General features: G+C 39.1%; 2 protein-coding genes across 2 annotated transcripts; both read left to right on the top strand.

The window, feature by feature from the left end:
• The first annotated feature begins 1,114 nt into the window (after positions 1–1,114).
• On the top strand, positions 1,115–2,787 carry LOC137625518 (serine-rich adhesin for platelets-like). The gene is made up of 2 exons (XM_068356427.1): positions 1,115–1,293; positions 1,335–2,787. Exons 1-2 carry the CDS (start codon positions 1,115–1,117, stop codon positions 2,785–2,787), a joined length of 1,632 nt encoding a protein of 543 aa, XP_068212528.1.
• Positions 2,788–3,144: 357 nt separating this feature from the next.
• LOC137625517 (homeobox protein MSX-2-like) lies at positions 3,145–10,168 on the top strand. Its single transcript, XM_068356426.1, has 4 exons — positions 3,145–3,301; positions 3,448–3,767; positions 6,264–6,472; positions 8,277–10,168. The coding sequence occupies exons 1-4, from the start codon at positions 3,145–3,147 to the stop codon at positions 8,515–8,517; spliced, it is 927 nt and encodes a 308-aa protein (XP_068212527.1). The 3' UTR covers positions 8,518–10,168.
• Positions 10,169–19,765: the final 9,597 nt, after the last annotated feature.

Raw genomic sequence — 19,765 nt, 5'->3', positions numbered from 1 at the left:
TAATTAGTGAATGAATACAATTTTTACCGATATAAATTTACAGCTGTATTATTGCATAACTTGAATTCATAAAAATTACCCTTTATTGCTGTATTTACAACCTGAATGTAATCATGTCAACACATATAATATACATACAAATTGGACCCTCATGGTATAATGGTAGCAGATTCAATACCGTGGGACACAAGTTCAATGACAGGGAATGATTTAACAAAATAATCTGATGCCAAAAATGCGAACAGTACTTTTAATCAGCCATGCAGTTACAGCTGTGGGTCATAGTATTAATCAGTCAACTGTTGTGGGTCATAGTATTAATCAAATAACTGTTGTGGGTCATAGTATTAATCAAATAACTATTGTGGGTCATAGTATTAATCAAATAACTGTTGTGAGTTATAGTATTAATCAGATAACTGTTGTGGGTCATGGTATTAATCAGTCAACTGTTGTGGGTAATCGTATTAATCAAATAACTGTTGTGGGTCATAGTATTAATCAATAATCTGTTGTGGGTCATATTATTGATCAGTTACATGTTCTGGGTCACAGTATTAATCACTTAACTGTTGTGGGTCATAGTATTAGTCAAATAACTGCTGTGGGTCATAGTATTAATCAATAAACTGTTGTGGGTCATAGTATTAACCAGTTAACTGTTGTGGGTCATGGTATTAATCAGTCAACTGTTGTGGGTCATAGTATTAATCAGTTAACTGTTGCGGGTCATAGTATTAATCAGTTAACTGTTGCGGGTCATAGTATTAATCAGTTAACTGTTGTGGGTCATAGTATCAATCAAATAACTGTTGTGGGTCATATTATTGATCCGTTAACTATTGTGGGGCATAGTATTAATCAGTTAACTGTTGTGGGTAATAGCATTAATCAGTCAACTGTTGAGGGTCATAGCATTAATCAAATAACTGTTGTGGGTCATAGTATTAATCAAATAACTGTTGTGGGTCATAGTATTAATCAATAAACTGTTGTGGGTCATAGTATTAATCAAATAACTGTTGTGGGTCATAGCATTAATCATTTAACTGTTCTGGGTCATAGTATCAATCAGTTAACTGCTGTGGGTCATAGTATTATTCAATTAACTGTTATGGGTAATAGCATTAATCAGTCAACTGTTGAAGGTCATAGCATTAATCAGTCAACTGTTGTGGGTAATACCATTAATCAAACAACTGTTGAGGGTCATAGCATTAATCAGTCACCTGTTGTGGGTAATAGCATTAATCATCAACTGTTGAGGGTCATAGCATTGACCAGTCAACTGTTGTGGGTAATAGCATTAATCAGTCAACTGTTGTGGGTCATAGTATTAATCAGTCAACTGTTGAGGGTCATAGCATTAATCAGTCAACTGTTGTGGGTCATAGTATTAATCAGAAAACTGTTGGGGGTAACAGCATTAACCAGTCACCTGTTGAGGGTTATAGCATAAATCAATCAACTGTTGTGGGTCATAGCATTAATCAGTCACCTGTTGAGGGTCACAGCATTAATCAGTCACCTGTTGAGGGTCATAGCATTAACCAGTCACCTGTTGAGGGTTATAGCATTAATCAGTCACCTGCTGAGGATCATAGTATTAATCAGTCATCTGTTGAGGGTCATAGTATTAATCAGTCAACTGATGAGGGTTATAGCATAAATCAATCAACTGTTGTGGGTCATAGCATTAATCAGTCACCTGTTGAGGGTCACAGCATTAATCAGTCACCTGTTGAGGGTCACAGCATTAATCAGTCACCTGTTGAGGGTCATAGCATTAATCAGTCACCTGTTGAGGGTCGTAGCATTAATCAGTCACCTGCTGAGGATCATAGTATTAATCAGTCATCTGTTGAGGGTCATAGCATTAATCAGTCACCTGCTGAGGATCATAGTATTAATCAGTCATCTGTTGAGGGTCATAGTATTAATCAGTCAACTGATGAGGGTTATAGCATAAATCAATCAACTGTTGTGGGTCATATCATTAATCAGTCACCTGTTGAGGGTCATAGCATTAATCAGTCAACTGTTGAGGGTCATAGCATTAATCGGTCACCGGTTGAGGGTCATAGCATTAATCAGTCGCCTGTTGAGGGTCATAGCATTAATCAGTCACCTGTTGCGGGTCACAGCATTAATCAGTCACCTGTTGAGGGTCATAGCATTAATCAGTCACCTGCTGAGGATCATAGTATTAATCAGTCATCTGTTGAGGGTCATAGTATTAATCAGTCAACCGATGAGGGTTATAGCATTAATCAGTCACCTGTTGAGGGTCATAGCATTAATCAGTCACCTGTTGAGGGTCATAGCATTAATCAGTCACCTGTTGAGGGTCACAGCATTAATCAGTCACCTGTTGAGGGTCATAGCATTAATCAGTCACCTGTTGATGGTCATAGTATTAATCAGTCAACTGTTGAGGGTCATAGTATTAATCAGTTAACTGTTGTGGGTCATAGTATTAATCAGTCAATTGTTTCGGGTTATAGTATTAATCATATAAGTGTTAAGGGTCAGAGCATTAATCAGTCAACTGTTGTGGGTCATAGCATTAATCAGTCAACTGTTGAGTGCCATAGCATTAATCAGTCAACTGTTGTGGGTCATACTATTAATCAGATAAGTGTTGAGGGTCATAGCATTAATCAGTCAACTGTTGTGGGTCATAGTATTAATCAAATAACTGTTGTGGGTCATATTATTGATCAGTTAACTATTGTGGGGCATAGTATTAATCAAATAACTGTTGTGGGTCATAGTATTAATCAATAAACTGATGCGGGTCATAGTATTAATCAAATAACTGTTTTGGGTCATAGCATTAATCATTTAACTATTCTGGGTCATAGTATTGATCAGTGAACTGTTGAGGGTAATAGCATTAATCAGTCAACTGTTGTGGGTCATAGCATTAATCAGTCAAATATTGAGGGTCATAGCATTAATCAGTCAACTGTTGGGGGTCATAGCATTAATCAGTAAATTGTTGTGGGTCATAGTATTAATCAATCAACTGTTGAGAACCATAGCAATAATTAGTCAACGGTTGGGGGTCATAGTATTAATCAGTTAACTCGTGGGTCATAGCATTAATCAGAACTGTTGTGGGTCATAGTATTAATCAGTCAAATGTTGTGGGTCATAGCATTAATCAGAACTGTTGTGAGTCATAGTATAATTCAGTCAACTGTTGTGGGTCATAGCATTATTCAATCAACTGTTGTGGGTAACAGCATTAATCAGTCAACTGTTGTGGGTAACAGCATTAATCAGTCAACTGTTGTGGGTAACAGCATTAATCAGTAAACTGTTGCGGGTCATAATATTAATCAGTCAACTTTTTTGGGTAACATCATTTAATCAGTCAGCTGTTGAGGGCCACAGTATTAATCCATTACCAGCTGTAATTCACCCAAAACTTATTTCTCTCAGGTCGCAGAACGCCCATCAGGAGCTCCCACGCCCACGGTCCCACCCATCCACCCTTATCACCGCCTATGAGCTGCCCGCCCATGAAGACAAATTCCAGCCCTCTGGCCAAGGCTTCTCTGCTTTCCGCCCCTGCACTCATCATCCCACCCCCGCCCACCATCCTCACAACGCCCATGATCAAGTCGCCGCCCATGAGCCCTCCACCGACCGCCCACGAGGAGTCTCGCTCGCCGTCTCCCAAATCCCCATCGTCTCCTCTACTTCCTGACGAAGATCATCTGGACGAAGGAAGGGATGCAGATGACGATCCTGCTGGCATGGTAAGGATCTGTAAGAGGTCCTTGGGGGAGGGGGTCCTAGGGGGTGGTTGGGGGGAGGGGGCGTTCCTAAGGGGGTCCTATGGGGAAGAGCCCCTCTAGTTGTTATTATTATTATTATTATTATTATTATTATTATTGTAATATTTAGGGTTGTTGTGGCCTATTGGAAGCATCCCTACCTGGATATGCTGGACTGAGGTTCGAGTCCCGCTCAAGCTTGATAATTTCTTGCTGTGTCTGCAACCTCACCATCCTTGAGCTAAGAATAGGGGGGGGGGAGGTTAGGGGACCCTATAGGTCTACCTGCTAAGTCATCAGCAGTCATTGCCTGGCCCTCCCTGGTCGTAGCTTGGGTGGAGAGAAGCCTTTGGTGCTTGATCATATGTATATATGGTCAGTCTCTAGGAGATTGTCCTGCTAGCTAGGGCAATGTGACTGTCCTTTGCCTTTGCCATTCATGAGCGGCCTTTAAACAGCAACCCCACGGGATCCAATGATAGAAGATAATAAATATGAATATGAAATTGACAAAATTAAGATATACTGTTAAAATTTATCACAAAAAACGGTAAAAATCCTAGAATAAATTTTTCCATGCATTTACCGTTTTAAAAACGGATATATTGATATTAGGAGTGAAATTACGGTCACCAACCCGTTAAAGATAATGACAAAGTAGGGTAAAAAGTTATGGTCACCTATATTTACTGAAATACGGGTGAGAACAGTAAGTTTTTACGGAGATTTTCCGTTTAAAATTACAGTTTTCTAACAATGTACTTCAAAATTTTAAACTTGCAGCGAATGTTTTCATGTTGAACAGCCTAACATAAGCCTCTTTTATTAGTTGATATATTAAAGAGCTATTTTAATGTTACTGTTCTTAATTTTTCTTTTTAATAATTGTTAATTACTTCTCTTGTAATTTATATATCTCCTTATTTCCTTTCCTCACAAGGCTATTTCCCCTGTTGGAGCCCTTGGGCTTATAGCCTCCTGCTTTTCCAAATAGGTTTATAACTTATAAAATAAAATATACACTTGACATTAGGTAATTAACATAAGTTAATTTTTTGCCAATGAAAATGGCAAAAATTTTTCTTCAAGGTCATATGTAGTAGGTTGGCCAGGGCACCAGCCACCCGTTGAGATACTACCGCTAGAAAGTTATGGGGGTCTTTTGACTGGCCAGATTGGATCCTTCTCTCTGGTTACGGTTCATTTTCCCTTTTCCTACACACATCCACACTGAATAGTCTGGCCTATTCTTTACATATTCTCCTCTGTCCTTATACACCTGACAACACAGATTACCAAACAATTCTTCTTCACCCAAGGGGTTACTGCACTAATTGTTCAGTGGCCAATTTCCTCTTGGTAAGGGTAGAAGAGACTCTTTAGGTATGGAAAGCAGCTCTTCTAGGAGAAGGACAATCCAAAATCAAATCATTGTTCTCTAGTCTTGAGAAGTGCCATAGCCTCTGTACCATGGTTTTCCACTGTCTTGGGTTAGAGTTCTCTTGCTTGAGGGTACAATCGGGCACACTATTCTATCGTATCTTATTTTTCTTCCGCTTTTTTTTGTTAAAGTTTTTATAGTTTATATAGGAGATATTTATTTGAATGTTGTTACTCTTCTTAAAATATTCTATTTTCCTTTCCTCACTGGGCTATGTTCCCTGTTGGATCCTCTGGGCTTATAGCATCCTGCTTTTCCAACTAAGGTTGTAGCTTAGCTATTAATAATAATAATAATAATAATAATAATAATAATAATAATAATAATAATAATAATAATAATACTGTATTTTCCACCATCACTTTGTTTGTAAAAATATTATTACGATCAAACTATTCATTTATGATTGTTATTACGGAAATCTGAATAAATATCTAATCAGTATTTCAAAGTAATTATCCCCATTAAGATATTTAACTGCTATTCATGTTTAAAAAATTAATCAAATATAAAATTACGAAAATTAAATAGAGCCTATATAATTACGATATTTACATATATAGTTATTACGATAAAACAATTTATCTATCTTATTATGTTAATCTAAATATGAATATAATTAGTAATTTCACAGTAAATATTCTCATAATTATATTTGACTGCTAGTAATGATTGAAAAATAATTACATATAAAATTACGATAATCAAATAGGGTCTATATAATTACGATAATTATAAATATAATTACGATAAAATAATTAATCTATATTTGTTATTATGTTAATCTAAATATAAATATATTCAATATTTCACATTAATGATTCTCATTAAGACATTTGACTGCTAGTAAAGTTTAAAAAATAATTAAATATATTACGATAATCAAACATATAATTACGATAAAATTATCTATTTACGATAGTTGTTATGTTAAACAAAATAAAAATCTACACAGTATTTCACAGTAATAATTCTCATTAAGATATTTAATTGTTATTATTTTTAAATAATTAAATTACTTTTGTTTCCCCCCTTAGCCCGGAGACCCCAATTCCAGCAGCCTCCGACGAGACGACGACAAGAAAAAACCGCGCAGGCGCAGAACGGCTTTCACGCATGCGCAGTTGGCCTACCTCGAGCGCAAATTTCGCGTCCAAAAATACCTGAGCGTGGCTGATCGGTCGGACGTGGCGGAGGCGCTCAACCTATCCGAAACACAGGTCAAGACTTGGTATCAAAATCGCAGGTACGGTTTTGATAAGATTTACAAAAATCACATGCATGGTGAAATTTTGAAAAACTCTACGGGAATAACACTTAATATTTAACATTAGTATTTAAAAATTCTACGGGAATAACACGCCCTATTTGACATAACAGAGAAAAAAGGGGGGGGGGGGGTTTACGGGAATAACAAGCCCTAATCAAAGTAATTTTATAGAAACTGCGGGAATAACATGCCACATTTAACATTATTTTAATAGAACTCTACGGGAACAACACGCCATTTGGAGACTTTGAACCATTATGCATTTTCCTTTCCCAAGATAATTCTCCATTTCCTTGCATAACATAAGCCATTTACCTTGAAAAATATACAACTTATAACATTGAATTTAAAAAGTGGTCCACTTACAAGTATAAATAGCCTTATGAATCTTTATATTTCACAAACTACTATTGCGATACATAATATACTACCTAAATCCTTCATTTCTAATCTCAAACCATAGTTCTCTAGTCTTGGGTAGTGCCATAACCGCTGTACCATGATCTTTCGCTGTCTTGGGTTAGAGTTCTCTTACCTGAGAATACATGCGGGCACACTAATCAATGTTTCCTTGCTATCTTTCCCCACTGGGCTCTATTCCCTGTTCGAGCCCTTGGGCTTATAGCATCCTGCATTTTCAACTAGGGTTGTAGCTTAATAATAATAATAATAATAATAATAATAATAACAATAATAATAATAATAATAATAATAGAAAGCATAACAAAACATTAGTGAATGCCTCCAATTCGTTCACCAACTGTTAGTTATCTAGAGCAGGGAGGTCACTCGGCACTAAGGGGTAAAATAATATGGGGCAGACCCAACAGTCACTCATTTAAATACAAGTTAAAAGAGGTAGGGGAAAAAAGGAAGCTGGAGTGAAGGGAATGTAGAAAGCTACAGAAAGCTACTAAGTAGGGGTCGCTAGTTGGGGCTATGGCATAATTTTGCTAGAAACAATGTTTATTCTCACAATTTACAGAACTTAATACAAAATGGAGTTCTCAGATACAAAAATGTTAAAGCCAATTGCGTACTATGAAAAAACACATAATTTACGACCATTTGCTAGATGTCTCCCCTCTATAATAAAGACCAAGTGTCTGGCTCTATATGCATTTCTTTCCGGTCACTCTCAGCGGTATGGCCAGACGTAAAACTACGGGTGAAAGGGATTGTAGTTAGGAAAGTGGGAGTGGGTGAACAGGGTTGACTGTGTGTGTATGCATATCTATTCAAATACTTGGTTATCAATTTTGACGGGTCATGTACACTAATATATACTAAAGGGAATGGTCTCATAACCTCTACATGTGAACCAAACTTTTTAACATTAGCAAACAAAATCTGTATATATATATATATATATATATATATATATATATATATATATATATATATATATATATATATATATATATATATACAGTATATATCCCTTTCCAAGTGGGAATACCTTAACATAGTGGAAGGGTTTGCATATCGTCATGATCAGCAAAGCTGTACTAGTCAGAGCCACCCATAATAGGCTAGTTTGCTAAGAGCGATCGGACGAAAATCTCCCACCATCACCAATCCATATTGGCTAGCGTGGTGATGAAAACTGGATAAACCCCAAATAGGAATTGACATGTCTGAGGCTTTTGTCCTGCAGTGCACTAGAAACGGCTGTATTTGTTGTTGTTGTTTAAATGTATGTGTGTGTGTAATGAAAGTCTTTCTCACTGAAGCATTCAGAAACACAAAAATAACCTTTTTTCCTTTTGAATCTCGACAGAACGAAATGGAAGAGACAGAACCAAATGAGGCTGGAGCAACTCCGCCAAAGCGCCGGCGTCGGCATCGAGAAGGACCTCTTGGGAGGCGGCGGGGGGCGCAACTCCCCATCGGACCCTCTGGGGGTGGTGGCCCCGACCTGCTGCCCCCCTTACTTCCTGCCACCCGTCGACCGCTCCTGTTTCATCACCACGGCGGGACTCTTCACCAGACTCCCTTACAGTCCTTCCTGCCCTTTGTGACCGCAAGCTGACCCCACTTGACCCATGACCCCGCTGTCGTATAGCCCGTCGTGTCCGTTGTGACCTCCAGGATGGTCCCTCCTGTAGAAGCTAGATGTTATATCGTCTCCTGCAGAAGGAGATGACTGCTTTGTTTACACGTGCTGCTTTTTTATATTCACGCCTTTGATGTCCTTTGTTTACTTTGTACAACTTCCGGTGATCCACAGGACATCTCGAACGGGTGTGCCAGGTCGGTGACCTGAGGTCATCACATTTCTAGTGCTTCGTTCTCCATTGCCAGCATTAGAGCAGGTTTAATTCCGCTGTACATAAAAGTGAGTTTATGCGTTGATGATAACGTCTTGTAAAGTGTTTTTTTATATCTTTGCCTACTCTTAAGTGGTTTAGGATAAGGCACAGGCTCTGAATTCGTGTTTCTGGATTTGTGCTCAGATGGAATGTTCGCATCTTAGGAAACTGACTGACTCTCGGTGGTCGATGAAAATGGTCGCACTCAGATAAACATTACCTTCTGGTAACCAGTCGAAAATAGTTGTTTTATTGGTTGCTATTTAGAAGGAAAATTTAAGGACTGATTGACCATCTGACCCAGTGTTTCGTGAAAATAATTGTCACCCCATTCCAAGTGAATGTTAAACATTATGTCCCTCTTCGCTCATCGGACAGGTGGAGGTTCCGTTCCTCTTCTCTCAATGGACTGATAGAGGCTTTACATTACATGGATATAACGTTGAACAGTGACAGAAAGCATACAGGTTATAATCCTGTTCCAGAAGTGAATGTTGGTGTCTTGCAACATAAAATTGTCTTCTTGAAAACGATAATTAAAGACATTTCATAGGAAGTAAGAAAGTTGGCTTTATAAAGGACAAAATAAAGAAAAGGGGAAAACAGGGTCATTTAAAAATGCCGATGACGTAAAGAGCCATTGAAAATAAAACTTCTATCTTTTGACACTTTATTGGCCAAAAGATTAGCGTCTCTAATAACAGTTTTTACCCGATGATTTAAATTTCTAAACCTATTTTCCTTACCAGGGCTTTCAAATCCACCTATGCAAGATGATTCAACAATGTTAACCAATACATTCTTTAAAAATAAATAAATGTAAGGTAATACATCAGGAAATACAGTTCAACAGTGAAATTTTAATCGTGGAAATTGAGGTTATAATGGCCCTCCTTTTCACAGAATTTTGGAACTCAGAAAAACTGGATTTAGAGTAAAAGTGTGAATTTTATTCGACTATCCTTGTTTTTTTTTTTTTTTTTTTTTTTTTTTTTTTTTTTTTTTAACTATTTTCAGCCTAAAGCACAACGTCTGGTGATAAATTAAGAAAACTTAAATATTCTCTGCGGAAACACAATGACCCATGTAAATAAAAAATACACCTTTTTTTAAAAGAAAAAAAGACCTTAACTACAGGCAACAAAAGACTTGTACAAAGAGGGAGATGGAATCTCCAATAAATGAAAGAATTTCAGATGAAAATAAAAAATGGGAGGGAACTGTAATTGTGGCTTTTAGCAGTGTTGACAGTGAGAGCCTGAGGTTGTCTAATCTAGTCATATTTATTTATAGAACAAATCAATCTTTTTTTTCAGGGTAGATCTTCTGCGCATACCTTTTGTCTGTTATATATAAGTACTGGTAGAAAAATAGACTCGAATATGTGAAAATGAGTTTCATTTACCTGGTAGAGAGTCAACTGTTGTAAGTAAAACCTGAGTAAACATAATGCTCTTAACCTAAATAATCGTTAAGAACCTATTTTTCATCTTTAAGAGCCATCCATTTATAGGAAGTATGAATGTAAGTGATAGTGAGAGAGAGAGAGAGAGAGAGAGAGAGAGAGAGAGAGAGAGAGAGAGAGAGAGAGAGAGAGAGAGAGTCCTCTTACATATTTCCCATGTCTTTTCACTCAACATGATATTTTACCAATTTGTTTCCCCATTTCCTTATAAAAAAGGACCAGGGAAGACCAGACAATAGTTTCTCATGACTCAGCAGATGAATCTAGCTCTAGAGCTTACAAGGTGAGGATTTATACATTACTGAATAATACTGAGCTTTGAGAGGAGCTCAAACTCCCAACCCATTGAATGCGAGTCAGTAACTTGTCCAACAACTATCATGAAAAACACTAATTCTCTAAACCTATATCACAAAAATGATTAGGCCTACTGTACCTCTCATCTATAAAGATCCTAATTATGTTACCTGTTTGCACGTCCTGTCCTACTTACATATGGGTGTCCTGTTGGGGGGCGGGGGGGGGGGGTTTAGGCCAGGAGTGATCCATGCCCTGGAAAACGTGGGACAAGTGCTGCGTCACTCAGTCACCCCAACCCCTTTGATTGACTGCACCTTACAATGGTAAGCAGTGATTTGTCTATCTATCTATCTACCTTTATATATATACATATATATATATATATATATATATATATATATATAGAGAGAGAGAGAGAGAGAGAGAGAGAGAGAGAGAGAGAGAGAGAGAGAGAGAGAGAGAGAGAGAGAGAGAGAGAGAGAGATGCTGACCTCCCTACATTACATATACTCTACTGTACCATCAATTCCGGTTTTCTATAACCATTCCCTCTAAAACATCTCGTCATCCATCAATTACATTAGTTTATGTCTTTCATTCTACCTTCTTTTTTATCCCCAGGACCTGTCAATTATATGGCCTTTCTAACAATTCATCTAACCCCTCTCTACATAAACTAACCCCAAGACTTAAATTTTAACCTATGTTTATATTTCTGATGTCTAAAGGTTAAAAGGTCGCTCATGAATGGCAGGGGAGAGGAACAGGACAATGTCCTAGAGACTGACCATTTATACATATGATCAGTACCCAGGCCCCCATTCCACCCAAGCTAGGAACAAAGAGGGCCAGGCAATGGCTGCTGATGACTAATCAGTTAAACCTATAGACTCCCCTAAACCCCACATCGTTAGCTCAGAATAATTGGGATGTTGCAGACACTACTAAAAACTAACGAGCTTGAGCGGGTCTCGAAACCCAGTCCAACAAATCGCCAGGCAAGGACGTTTCCAATATGCCACCACAACCCTCTGACTTGCCGCAAAATTTCTTAGAGACTGGCCATATATAATTATGATTGGTGCCTAAGACCCACATCCACCCAAGCTATGACCAAGGAAGACCAGAAAATGGATCCTGGTGATTCAGTAGGTGAATCCAACTCCATCCCCCTTACCATGAGATCACACGGAAGATAAGACTTTGGACACTACTGAAAACTATCCCAGAGCTCTGAGAGGAGCTCAAACTCCCAACCCACAGAAGGCGAGTCAGTGGCCATTCCAATAGAACACAATAACTATCAGGGAAACCAATCTTTCATTCTCACTATTCTCTAAACCTAAGTCATGGAGACTATTACTACTCTTCCTCAGGATAGTTTTAATATTATCAATAAAATCGTAGAACTACAGATATCTGCGTCTCTTCTTTGGAACTATTCGATGTCAGCTACAATATCTACACACACACACACACACAACAACAACAACAACAACAATAAAAACAAAATCAGCCGTTTCTAGCCTAGTCCAGGACGATGGCCTCAGAGGTATCCTTATGAATGTCTGGGGTTTGCCCAATTTTCATCACCACGCTGGCCATTACAGATTGGTGATGACGGGAGCCTTTTGTCTGATTGCTATCAGCAAATCAACATACTATGGATGGCCATGACTAGTAGAGTACAGCTTTGCTGATCATGAAAACACACAAACTCTTTCACCACGTTAAGGTATCACCACATACTGTATATGTGAAATTGATACGTTGTATTTTTAGTGATCAATATCACTCTTGCCTACCCCTTGAGAGGTAAAAGGTTCAACGTTTGAGTAAACCCAGACAGAGGAGCATACTCTACAGGTTTCAGACAGAAGAGTATGCTATATCAGAGAACAGACTATGTCCCTCTTGACCTACAGAGTTAATTGGGCTGCAGCCCCATAATTAAGACGTGGCATTAGCGACCTCATTCTAAAAGACCTGCTGAGAACCAAAATGCTAGCATTAGCTGGTGCGATCCCCTTTCAGGCAACACAAAAAATCAATAAAATATTACATACATAATATAAGTATACATATACCATAAACAATTATATATAAACATCACCATACTGGCCAGTGCAGTTTGGTGAGGATGAGAGATTTTTGACTGATCGCTCAACAGCAAACCAACCTAGTATGGATGCCTGGCTAATACAGCTTTGCCGATCATGACGGTACGCAAACCCCTCCACCACATTAAGGTTTCCTCACTCAGAAATGATTATATATATATATATATATATATATATATATATATATATATACTTGTATATACAACGGATTTTGAGCAAAGCAAAAAATCTATTCTTGGGTGAGATAGCCATGTCGTCCTGATGGAAGGTTCCTTTAGGTAGCCTTTTTAAGGGAAATTTGCTACAGTGATATTCCCAGAGAAATAAACAGAAGGTTTCCAGAATTCTAACTCCTGGCACGAGTCATCCATAATATAACTTTAAGGATGTTGCATAAAATCAGGGGACGTGTTTTTAGATACAACACATAGCAATCTTACCCCAAATAGATTTAACTCTGTTAGGGGGAAGAGTGGCGAAAGAAGGGGGTGTCGATCTATGTACCCGGTGGACCTCCTATCCGCACTACTAACGGCCGCCATTCCTTTACTTGTGTTTAAGCAGGAATAGCCGCAGATAGAGTAGTTTCGGGTGGGGTCAGCAAAAAGGGTGGGTCCATCAGGACGACATGGCTATCTCAACCAAAAATAGATTTTTCGCTTTGCTCAAAATCAGTTTTTTGGGCTCGGCCATGTCGTCCTGATGGAAGAATACCAGAGAATTAACTTGAAAGTACTATATCTGTGGGTTTGTATAAGTGCCTTCTACCTTAAATGTGGTCCTTATCTGGTCTCTTAGACCTGTATATGACATAACCGATATCTGTCCTTTCCACTAAGCTTGGAACTGGCTTAGGGCTTCCTGTCCCCTGCAGGGAAAGTGTCGACATCGACAATAAGGATTCAAGGCTTGATTTTCCGTAGGGACGGAAGGTAATACTTAGAGATTACCTTTCACATACCTTGGAAATCTGTACTCTGATTTCAAGTTGGGCCCTTCTAGGGTTTAAAAAAACTCTAGTAAGCTTTATTCGTCTGTAACTGAGATAGCAGCAATAAGACACAAATATGTTTAGTATTTCTACCTTGCAACTAGATTATCAAATGTAGTTACAATTGGGTATGAATCTGATCCAGCACTGAAAACACATCAGGGTCCATATTTTGTTTTGTCGAAAAAATATGTAATTTCATCGAAATGATGCCACTCAATGGAGATGTGAAAATAATTCTGACTGACGTACAGATTTTGGGAATGCATGAACACCATGACGAAACGTTCACTCTGCACTGGTGTTATTGGTCAGATATGCACCTATATGGAACAGTGTGTTAATCATGGTTGTGATTTGCACTCGAGGGTAAATGTACCCCTGCACCCGATGCACTGGAAAGTCCCAGAGCAGCTCACTGTTCATCGCAGCGCTAGACGACAGGTTTTATAACACTACCCGCCGCCACCACAACACGTTTTATTTCATGTAGGCTACTTGCTTCATATAGTGTCTGTAAAAGACTCTGGATGATCTCCACCCAGTGTATGAGCGGAGTCTTCCAAAGCCCCTGTGTTAGAAGAAATTCAATGAAAGAGCAACTTTCCTTGGATAGTAACCTGCGGGTGTACTGTCTGGATCTGCTCTGCGAATAAAGTAGGCGAGCTTTACTCTCAGTTGTCTTAGGGGTAGGTTTTGATCCTGAGGTTTTCGCCTCTGACGAGCTGTCCTCCCTTGAAGTCTGAGGTTCTTCGAAGATAGACTTTAAGACACTCTACTGGGCACAGAGAGGTATCTTCCTTCAGTGGGCAGATTCTCCAAGAACCCCACCTCTTGGTGGGTAGCTCTTTCTTGGCAATAAAAGCAGGATCAGGAAAGAGGTTCAGTTCTCCTGTCATGGAACTGAATATGGCCTTCAGTTCTAGATAAGGCCCCTATTTCACTAACTCTAGCCCCTGAAGCTATGACAAACAGGAAAAAAATTTCGGTTTTAGATCTTTTAGAGTACAATTTTTATTGTTTAGATTCGCAGCATGGTGCGAGGACTTCTCCAAATACCACGTGATGGGCTTTGGAAGGGGTTGCTGGCTTGAGTCTAGCGCATGATTTTAGGATCTTAATAAAGATTTCACTAGAGGGGTCCACTCCAAAGGTGAACAGAAATGGTTTAGCCAGGGCTGACTTACACGAGGTAATCGTAGTGGAAGCCAGGCCTTGTTCGAGTAGGAAAATTAAGAAAACTAGACCGAAATATATCGATATTTCTGTCGGTGCCTTTGATTTCACAAAGGACACCCATTTCTTCCATGATGATTCCTATTGTCTCCTAGTCAAACTTGACTTATACTCTTCGATGAAATCAACTTTATCCTTAGAGATTCTAAACCTTTATTCGCCGCTAGAGCGAGAAAATCGTGAGATGTAGGTTGTTGGTTCTCAAAGATGGAGCGCAAGCAGACGACTTCTGGACCAGATTGGATAATGCTGGGTCTGGCAGAGGGAACAGCTTCAGTTTCAGTTCTAAAACTAGAGGGAACCAGTTGCTTTGGGCTGCTTGGGGGCTGCTACTGCTGCTGTCCTTCTGAAGGATCTTAGCTTGTCGAGGACTCTTAGCAGGAGGATGGTTGGTGGAAACGGGTAAATGTGCTTCCACTTGTTCCGTTCGAGGGACGTGATGTCCATCGCCTCTGCTTGAGGGTCCATCTAAGGGGCTACATAACGAGGTTGTTTCTTATTATCGCTCATTGTGAAGAGGTCGGTCTGCAGTTCCGGGACTTTTTCCGAGGTAAAGGAAAATGGGTCTGCGTCTAGGAACTATTTTGTCTCTATGGGCTTTCGCCTGTATAGAGCATCCACCGTCACGTTGCGGAACCTTCGTAGGTGAACTGATGATAGGTGCCATCCCTTCTTCCTTATCAGGTGGAAGGGGCTAACATCACATATCAAAACGGCCTCCCCTGGAATTTGATGGACTTCGCTTTCCTTCTTACATTCTTGTTAAAAAGTTCTGAGGTATATTTTTCACACAAGGGGGTGGAGTGTTGGAAGAATTTTGGAAAACGGGGTGGAATTCTGTTCCATTTCCACACGAGTCCATTCGTTAATAGGCTGTGGGCCCAGGGATCGAAGGTCCCGCGATCCCGACAGTGATACGGTCTGCCTCCTACCTGGAACCCCTCTTTGGGTGTGGGGTCCTGTGGATTTGTTTTCGTGACCACGTCCTACTCGGCCCCGGGGAGGCGTTATCTGCGGGTGAACTTCTTCTTAGGGCCATTTCCTTTCTGACTTAAGGTGAAAGGAAGTCGATTGCCTCACAACGTTGGGGTTAAAGATTGGCGACTGAGCCACCAGTTGTTGAGGGACCATCTGGAAAGTGGTCTGAGGTTTCGTGGTCATAGTCACGGCAGAAAGTTGTGCAGATCTGCATGGTCTCCTTGCCTTTTTATTTTTAGGCTGGGGACCTCCGTCTGAGGAAGATTTCCTCTTGGAGTTCATGCCCCACTTTTGGAGAAAGGTCTCGTTTTCCGTGGTTGTTCTGGCTATGATCTCTTGGACCAGTTCCTGTGGGAAAAAGGTCTTTACCCCAGATGTTCGAGGTAATCAGTTTCCTTGGTTCGTGTCTTATGGTTACTGAGGTCAAAACGGACTCTCTGCAGGGTCTCCTCGCTCTGAGGAAAACATACAAGTCTTTCACAAGGGTACCCATGTGGGACTTAGCCGGGAAAATTATCCTTTCTGGGGCGTTCTGTACACCTGCACTCATTTCCCAACAGTTCTGGTGAGAAAGGGAGGCCGCTAGTCTCTCTTTCGTCTCTTGTTCCCTCCTCAGATGGTCTGGCAACTTCGGAAGGTTCTCATTGAACTGCTGGCCTGCTATCTCTGGATCCAACTTAGAGATGGAGAAGGTTAGATGGACATCCTTCCCTTTCGCCTCGCAGGCAGGTAGTGCTAGAGAGAATGGTTTGCATACCTCTAGGGTTGGGCAAGGATTGCCCTTGTTGACTGCCTTGACGGCGAAGTCTAGTGAGGAAGGAGTAAGAAACGTGGGATGTCTCTTGCTCAGTGCTGAGACTTTGGATTTGGTGTACCCGACTCCTTTCAAGGTTTCCAGGATGATGGCTTGCACCTTGTCATATCCATCCCGCAGTCTCATATAGCATTCTGGGTAAACTGAAAAGTTAGGCCAGAATTCAAGATCTTCAATCAGTTTGGTCCCCAACTTCTTTGAGACGAATAGTTTCCCATTCATCACGGACATATGCTCCGTATACTTCCAGGGGTTGGTTTTGGAGCGTTGAGAGAAATTCAGCACCTTAAGGAGCTTCCTAGTAGAGCTCTTGATAGGTCCTGGGCGATCCATCCTCTCTTGCAATAGTATCTGTTGCAGTCTGAGTGATTCTCTCATTGTCTCTTGTACCTTTTAGAACAACCCCATTATCCGTTGAATCGAAGTGAGGATCTCTTCGTTCATGACGGCCTATGCCGGTGGTTATGGAGTTGGGATTGAAAAGGTTGACGGCATAGGTTGGTATGCCATCCCGGCAAACTGGGGTTCTTCAGTTGCTGTTGAAACGTATCCTTCTTCCTCCGCTTGTGGATGTTCTACGTCTTCTTCAGGGCATACTTGTAGTAGGGCATTCTCAGTGTCAATGAACACTTCTGACGTCCTTTCTTGAATGATGTCCATGCCTTCTAGTGCCTTATCTATGTCCACGTCTATCTTCATTTGTATGAGGGGAGACTGGACCTGTTCCTGGGGCACCATCACGATAGGTAGAGCCTTGGGGAACATTAGGTACCTTAGGGAGTCGTCGGATAAGTACGGTACCTTAAAAATTCTTTTGGAATCTACTTACCCATTAGCGAAGGGTCTCCCTCGCTGTATCTCTAGTCTCCATGTTGACTGAGGGAGCTTCTCCCAAGCCGTTGGCCAGCAGGGTCGAACAGGTGGGGCAACCCTTCGGGTCCCAATACTTGACAACTCCCGACACGATGCTGCAGGGGGCATGAGTCCTGCACTGCATGTAGCCACAAGAGTCTTTGTCTTTGTGGTTGCAGGCTAAGGCTGTGCACTTCTACATTGGCTCCTCATGTAAAGGAAAAGGGGCTCAATGAGTATATAGTTTTTTATATCCGTGATATAAAAGCATACAATTTTTATCAACAATAGTTATTACTATTGTTTATGGTAGCTTAGGATAGTAAGCTGGAAAGGAAATAGGGAAGACACATATCTACGCTTCCCACCCCAATCAATTACTGAGACCTCCGTCAATAATAATATTTTAGGTTCCTTGTTAGGAAGAATACAGGGTGGAGGAAACTCTAGTACTTGAGTTAGGGTTAGTAAGTGTTTATACTAACAATATCCACCTGTAATATATTAATATTGAGCGGTGATTTATTAGGGTCCCGATGATCAAAGGATTCATCTAGGTGTTGAGGGATTACTCAATCTCAACATGATATCGTGGTCCAAACAATAGACTGTGATAGGAAACGTATAATATGTTAGAACTTAAATGTACTACTGTATATTCTATATACTGTACTCCAGCCAGCACACTACCGGGGGTTAGGTTAGTACCTGGCGGCACTAACTGATAGAGAGAGAGAAAATATTAATGCAGGAGAGTTTCCTATTGTTATGGTTTAGCACAACAGCTGGAAGATTCTACCAACTGATTCCTGAATTTGACAGGAATATGTAAGGGGACTTGTCATAAACTTTTTATCTCTCTTGATTGCTCAGTCGGTAGAGTCTTCGCAGGCGGGGTTTCCTGCCAAACAGGTAGGGGTTCAAATCTCCACCCGACCAGAAGCCGTTACCATAAAATTAATTCCAAGTGGATATAAAATCCCAAGATAGAATTCGGTATTAAATGCCATTCGTGGGTGGTATTTACATTGATTGAAATCACGTGTGCTTGTGATATATGTTCATTTAAAATAACCACGTTTTGCAAACTCCCGATTCAGCTATCATGGTGGATATGGGTTTATTTCAAGTCTATAAACAGATTCCTGAATTCAACAACAATATGTACGGGGACTTGTCATATACTTTTTATTTCTCTTGATAGCTCAGTCAGTAGAGTCTTCGCAGGCATGGTTTCCGGCCGAACAGGTAGGGGTTCGAATCTCCACAAGGCCAGAAGCTGTTACAATAAAATGAATTCCAAGTGGAATTATATATTCCCAAGATAGAATTCGGTATTAAATGCCATTCGTGGGTGGTATTTACATTGATTGAAATCACATGTGCCTGTGATGTATATTCATTTAAAATAACCACGTGTTGCAAACTCCCGATTCAGCTATCATGGTGGAGATGAGTTTATTTCAAGTCTATGAACAGATTCCTGAATTCGACAGGAATATGTATGGGGACTTGTCAAACGTTTTTTCTCTCTTGATAGCTCAGTCGGTAGAGTCTTCACAGGTATATATATATATATATATATATATATATATTATATATATATATATATATATATATATATATATATATATATATACTGTATATATTATATATATATAATATATTTATGTGTGTATATATATACATATATATATATATATATATATATATATATATATATATATATATATATATAAATATATATATATATATATAATATATATATGTGTGTATATATATACATATATATATATATATATATATATTATATATATATATCATATATATATATATATATATATATCATAATATATATATATATATATATATATATATATATATATATATATATATATATACATATATATATACACATATATATATATATATATATATATATATATATATATATATATATATATATATATATCTCATGAATATATATATATATATATATATATATATATATATATACATTATTATTATTATTATTATTACTATCCAAGCTACAACCCTAGTTGGAAAAGCAAGATGCTATAAGCCCAGGGGCTCCAACAGGGAAAAATAGCCCAGTGAGGAAAGGAAATAAGGAAATAAATAAATGAAGAGAACAAATTAACAATAAAGCATTCTAAAACAGTAACAACGTCAAAACAGAC

This window comes from Palaemon carinicauda, chromosome 32 (assembly GCF_036898095.1).
Source record: "Palaemon carinicauda isolate YSFRI2023 chromosome 32, ASM3689809v2, whole genome shotgun sequence".
NCBI classification, from domain to species: Eukaryota; Metazoa; Arthropoda; class Malacostraca; order Decapoda; family Palaemonidae; genus Palaemon; species Palaemon carinicauda.
Note: the sequence above shows the minus strand (reverse complement) of the source record. Positions and strands in the feature narration are given on the sequence as shown.

Excerpts from the sequence above, each read along its gene's own strand:
- LOC137625517 (XM_068356426.1), top strand. The coding sequence starts at position 3,145 with ATGTTGTGGGTCATAGCATTAATCAGAACTGTTGTGAGTCATAGTATA. Across the intron at positions 3,768-6,263 it reads ATGACGATCCTGCTGGCATG|CCCGGAGACCCCAATTCCAG; the intron begins GTAAGGATCTGT and ends TTCCCCCCTTAG. Across the intron at positions 6,473-8,276 it reads ACTTGGTATCAAAATCGCAG|AACGAAATGGAAGAGACAGA; the intron begins GTACGGTTTTGA and ends GAATCTCGACAG.
- LOC137625518 (XM_068356427.1), top strand. The coding sequence starts at position 1,115 with ATGGGTAATAGCATTAATCAGTCAACTGTTGAAGGTCATAGCATTAAT. Across the intron at positions 1,294-1,334 it reads GCATTGACCAGTCAACTGTT|TATTAATCAGTCAACTGTTG; the intron begins GTGGGTAATAGC and ends TGTGGGTCATAG.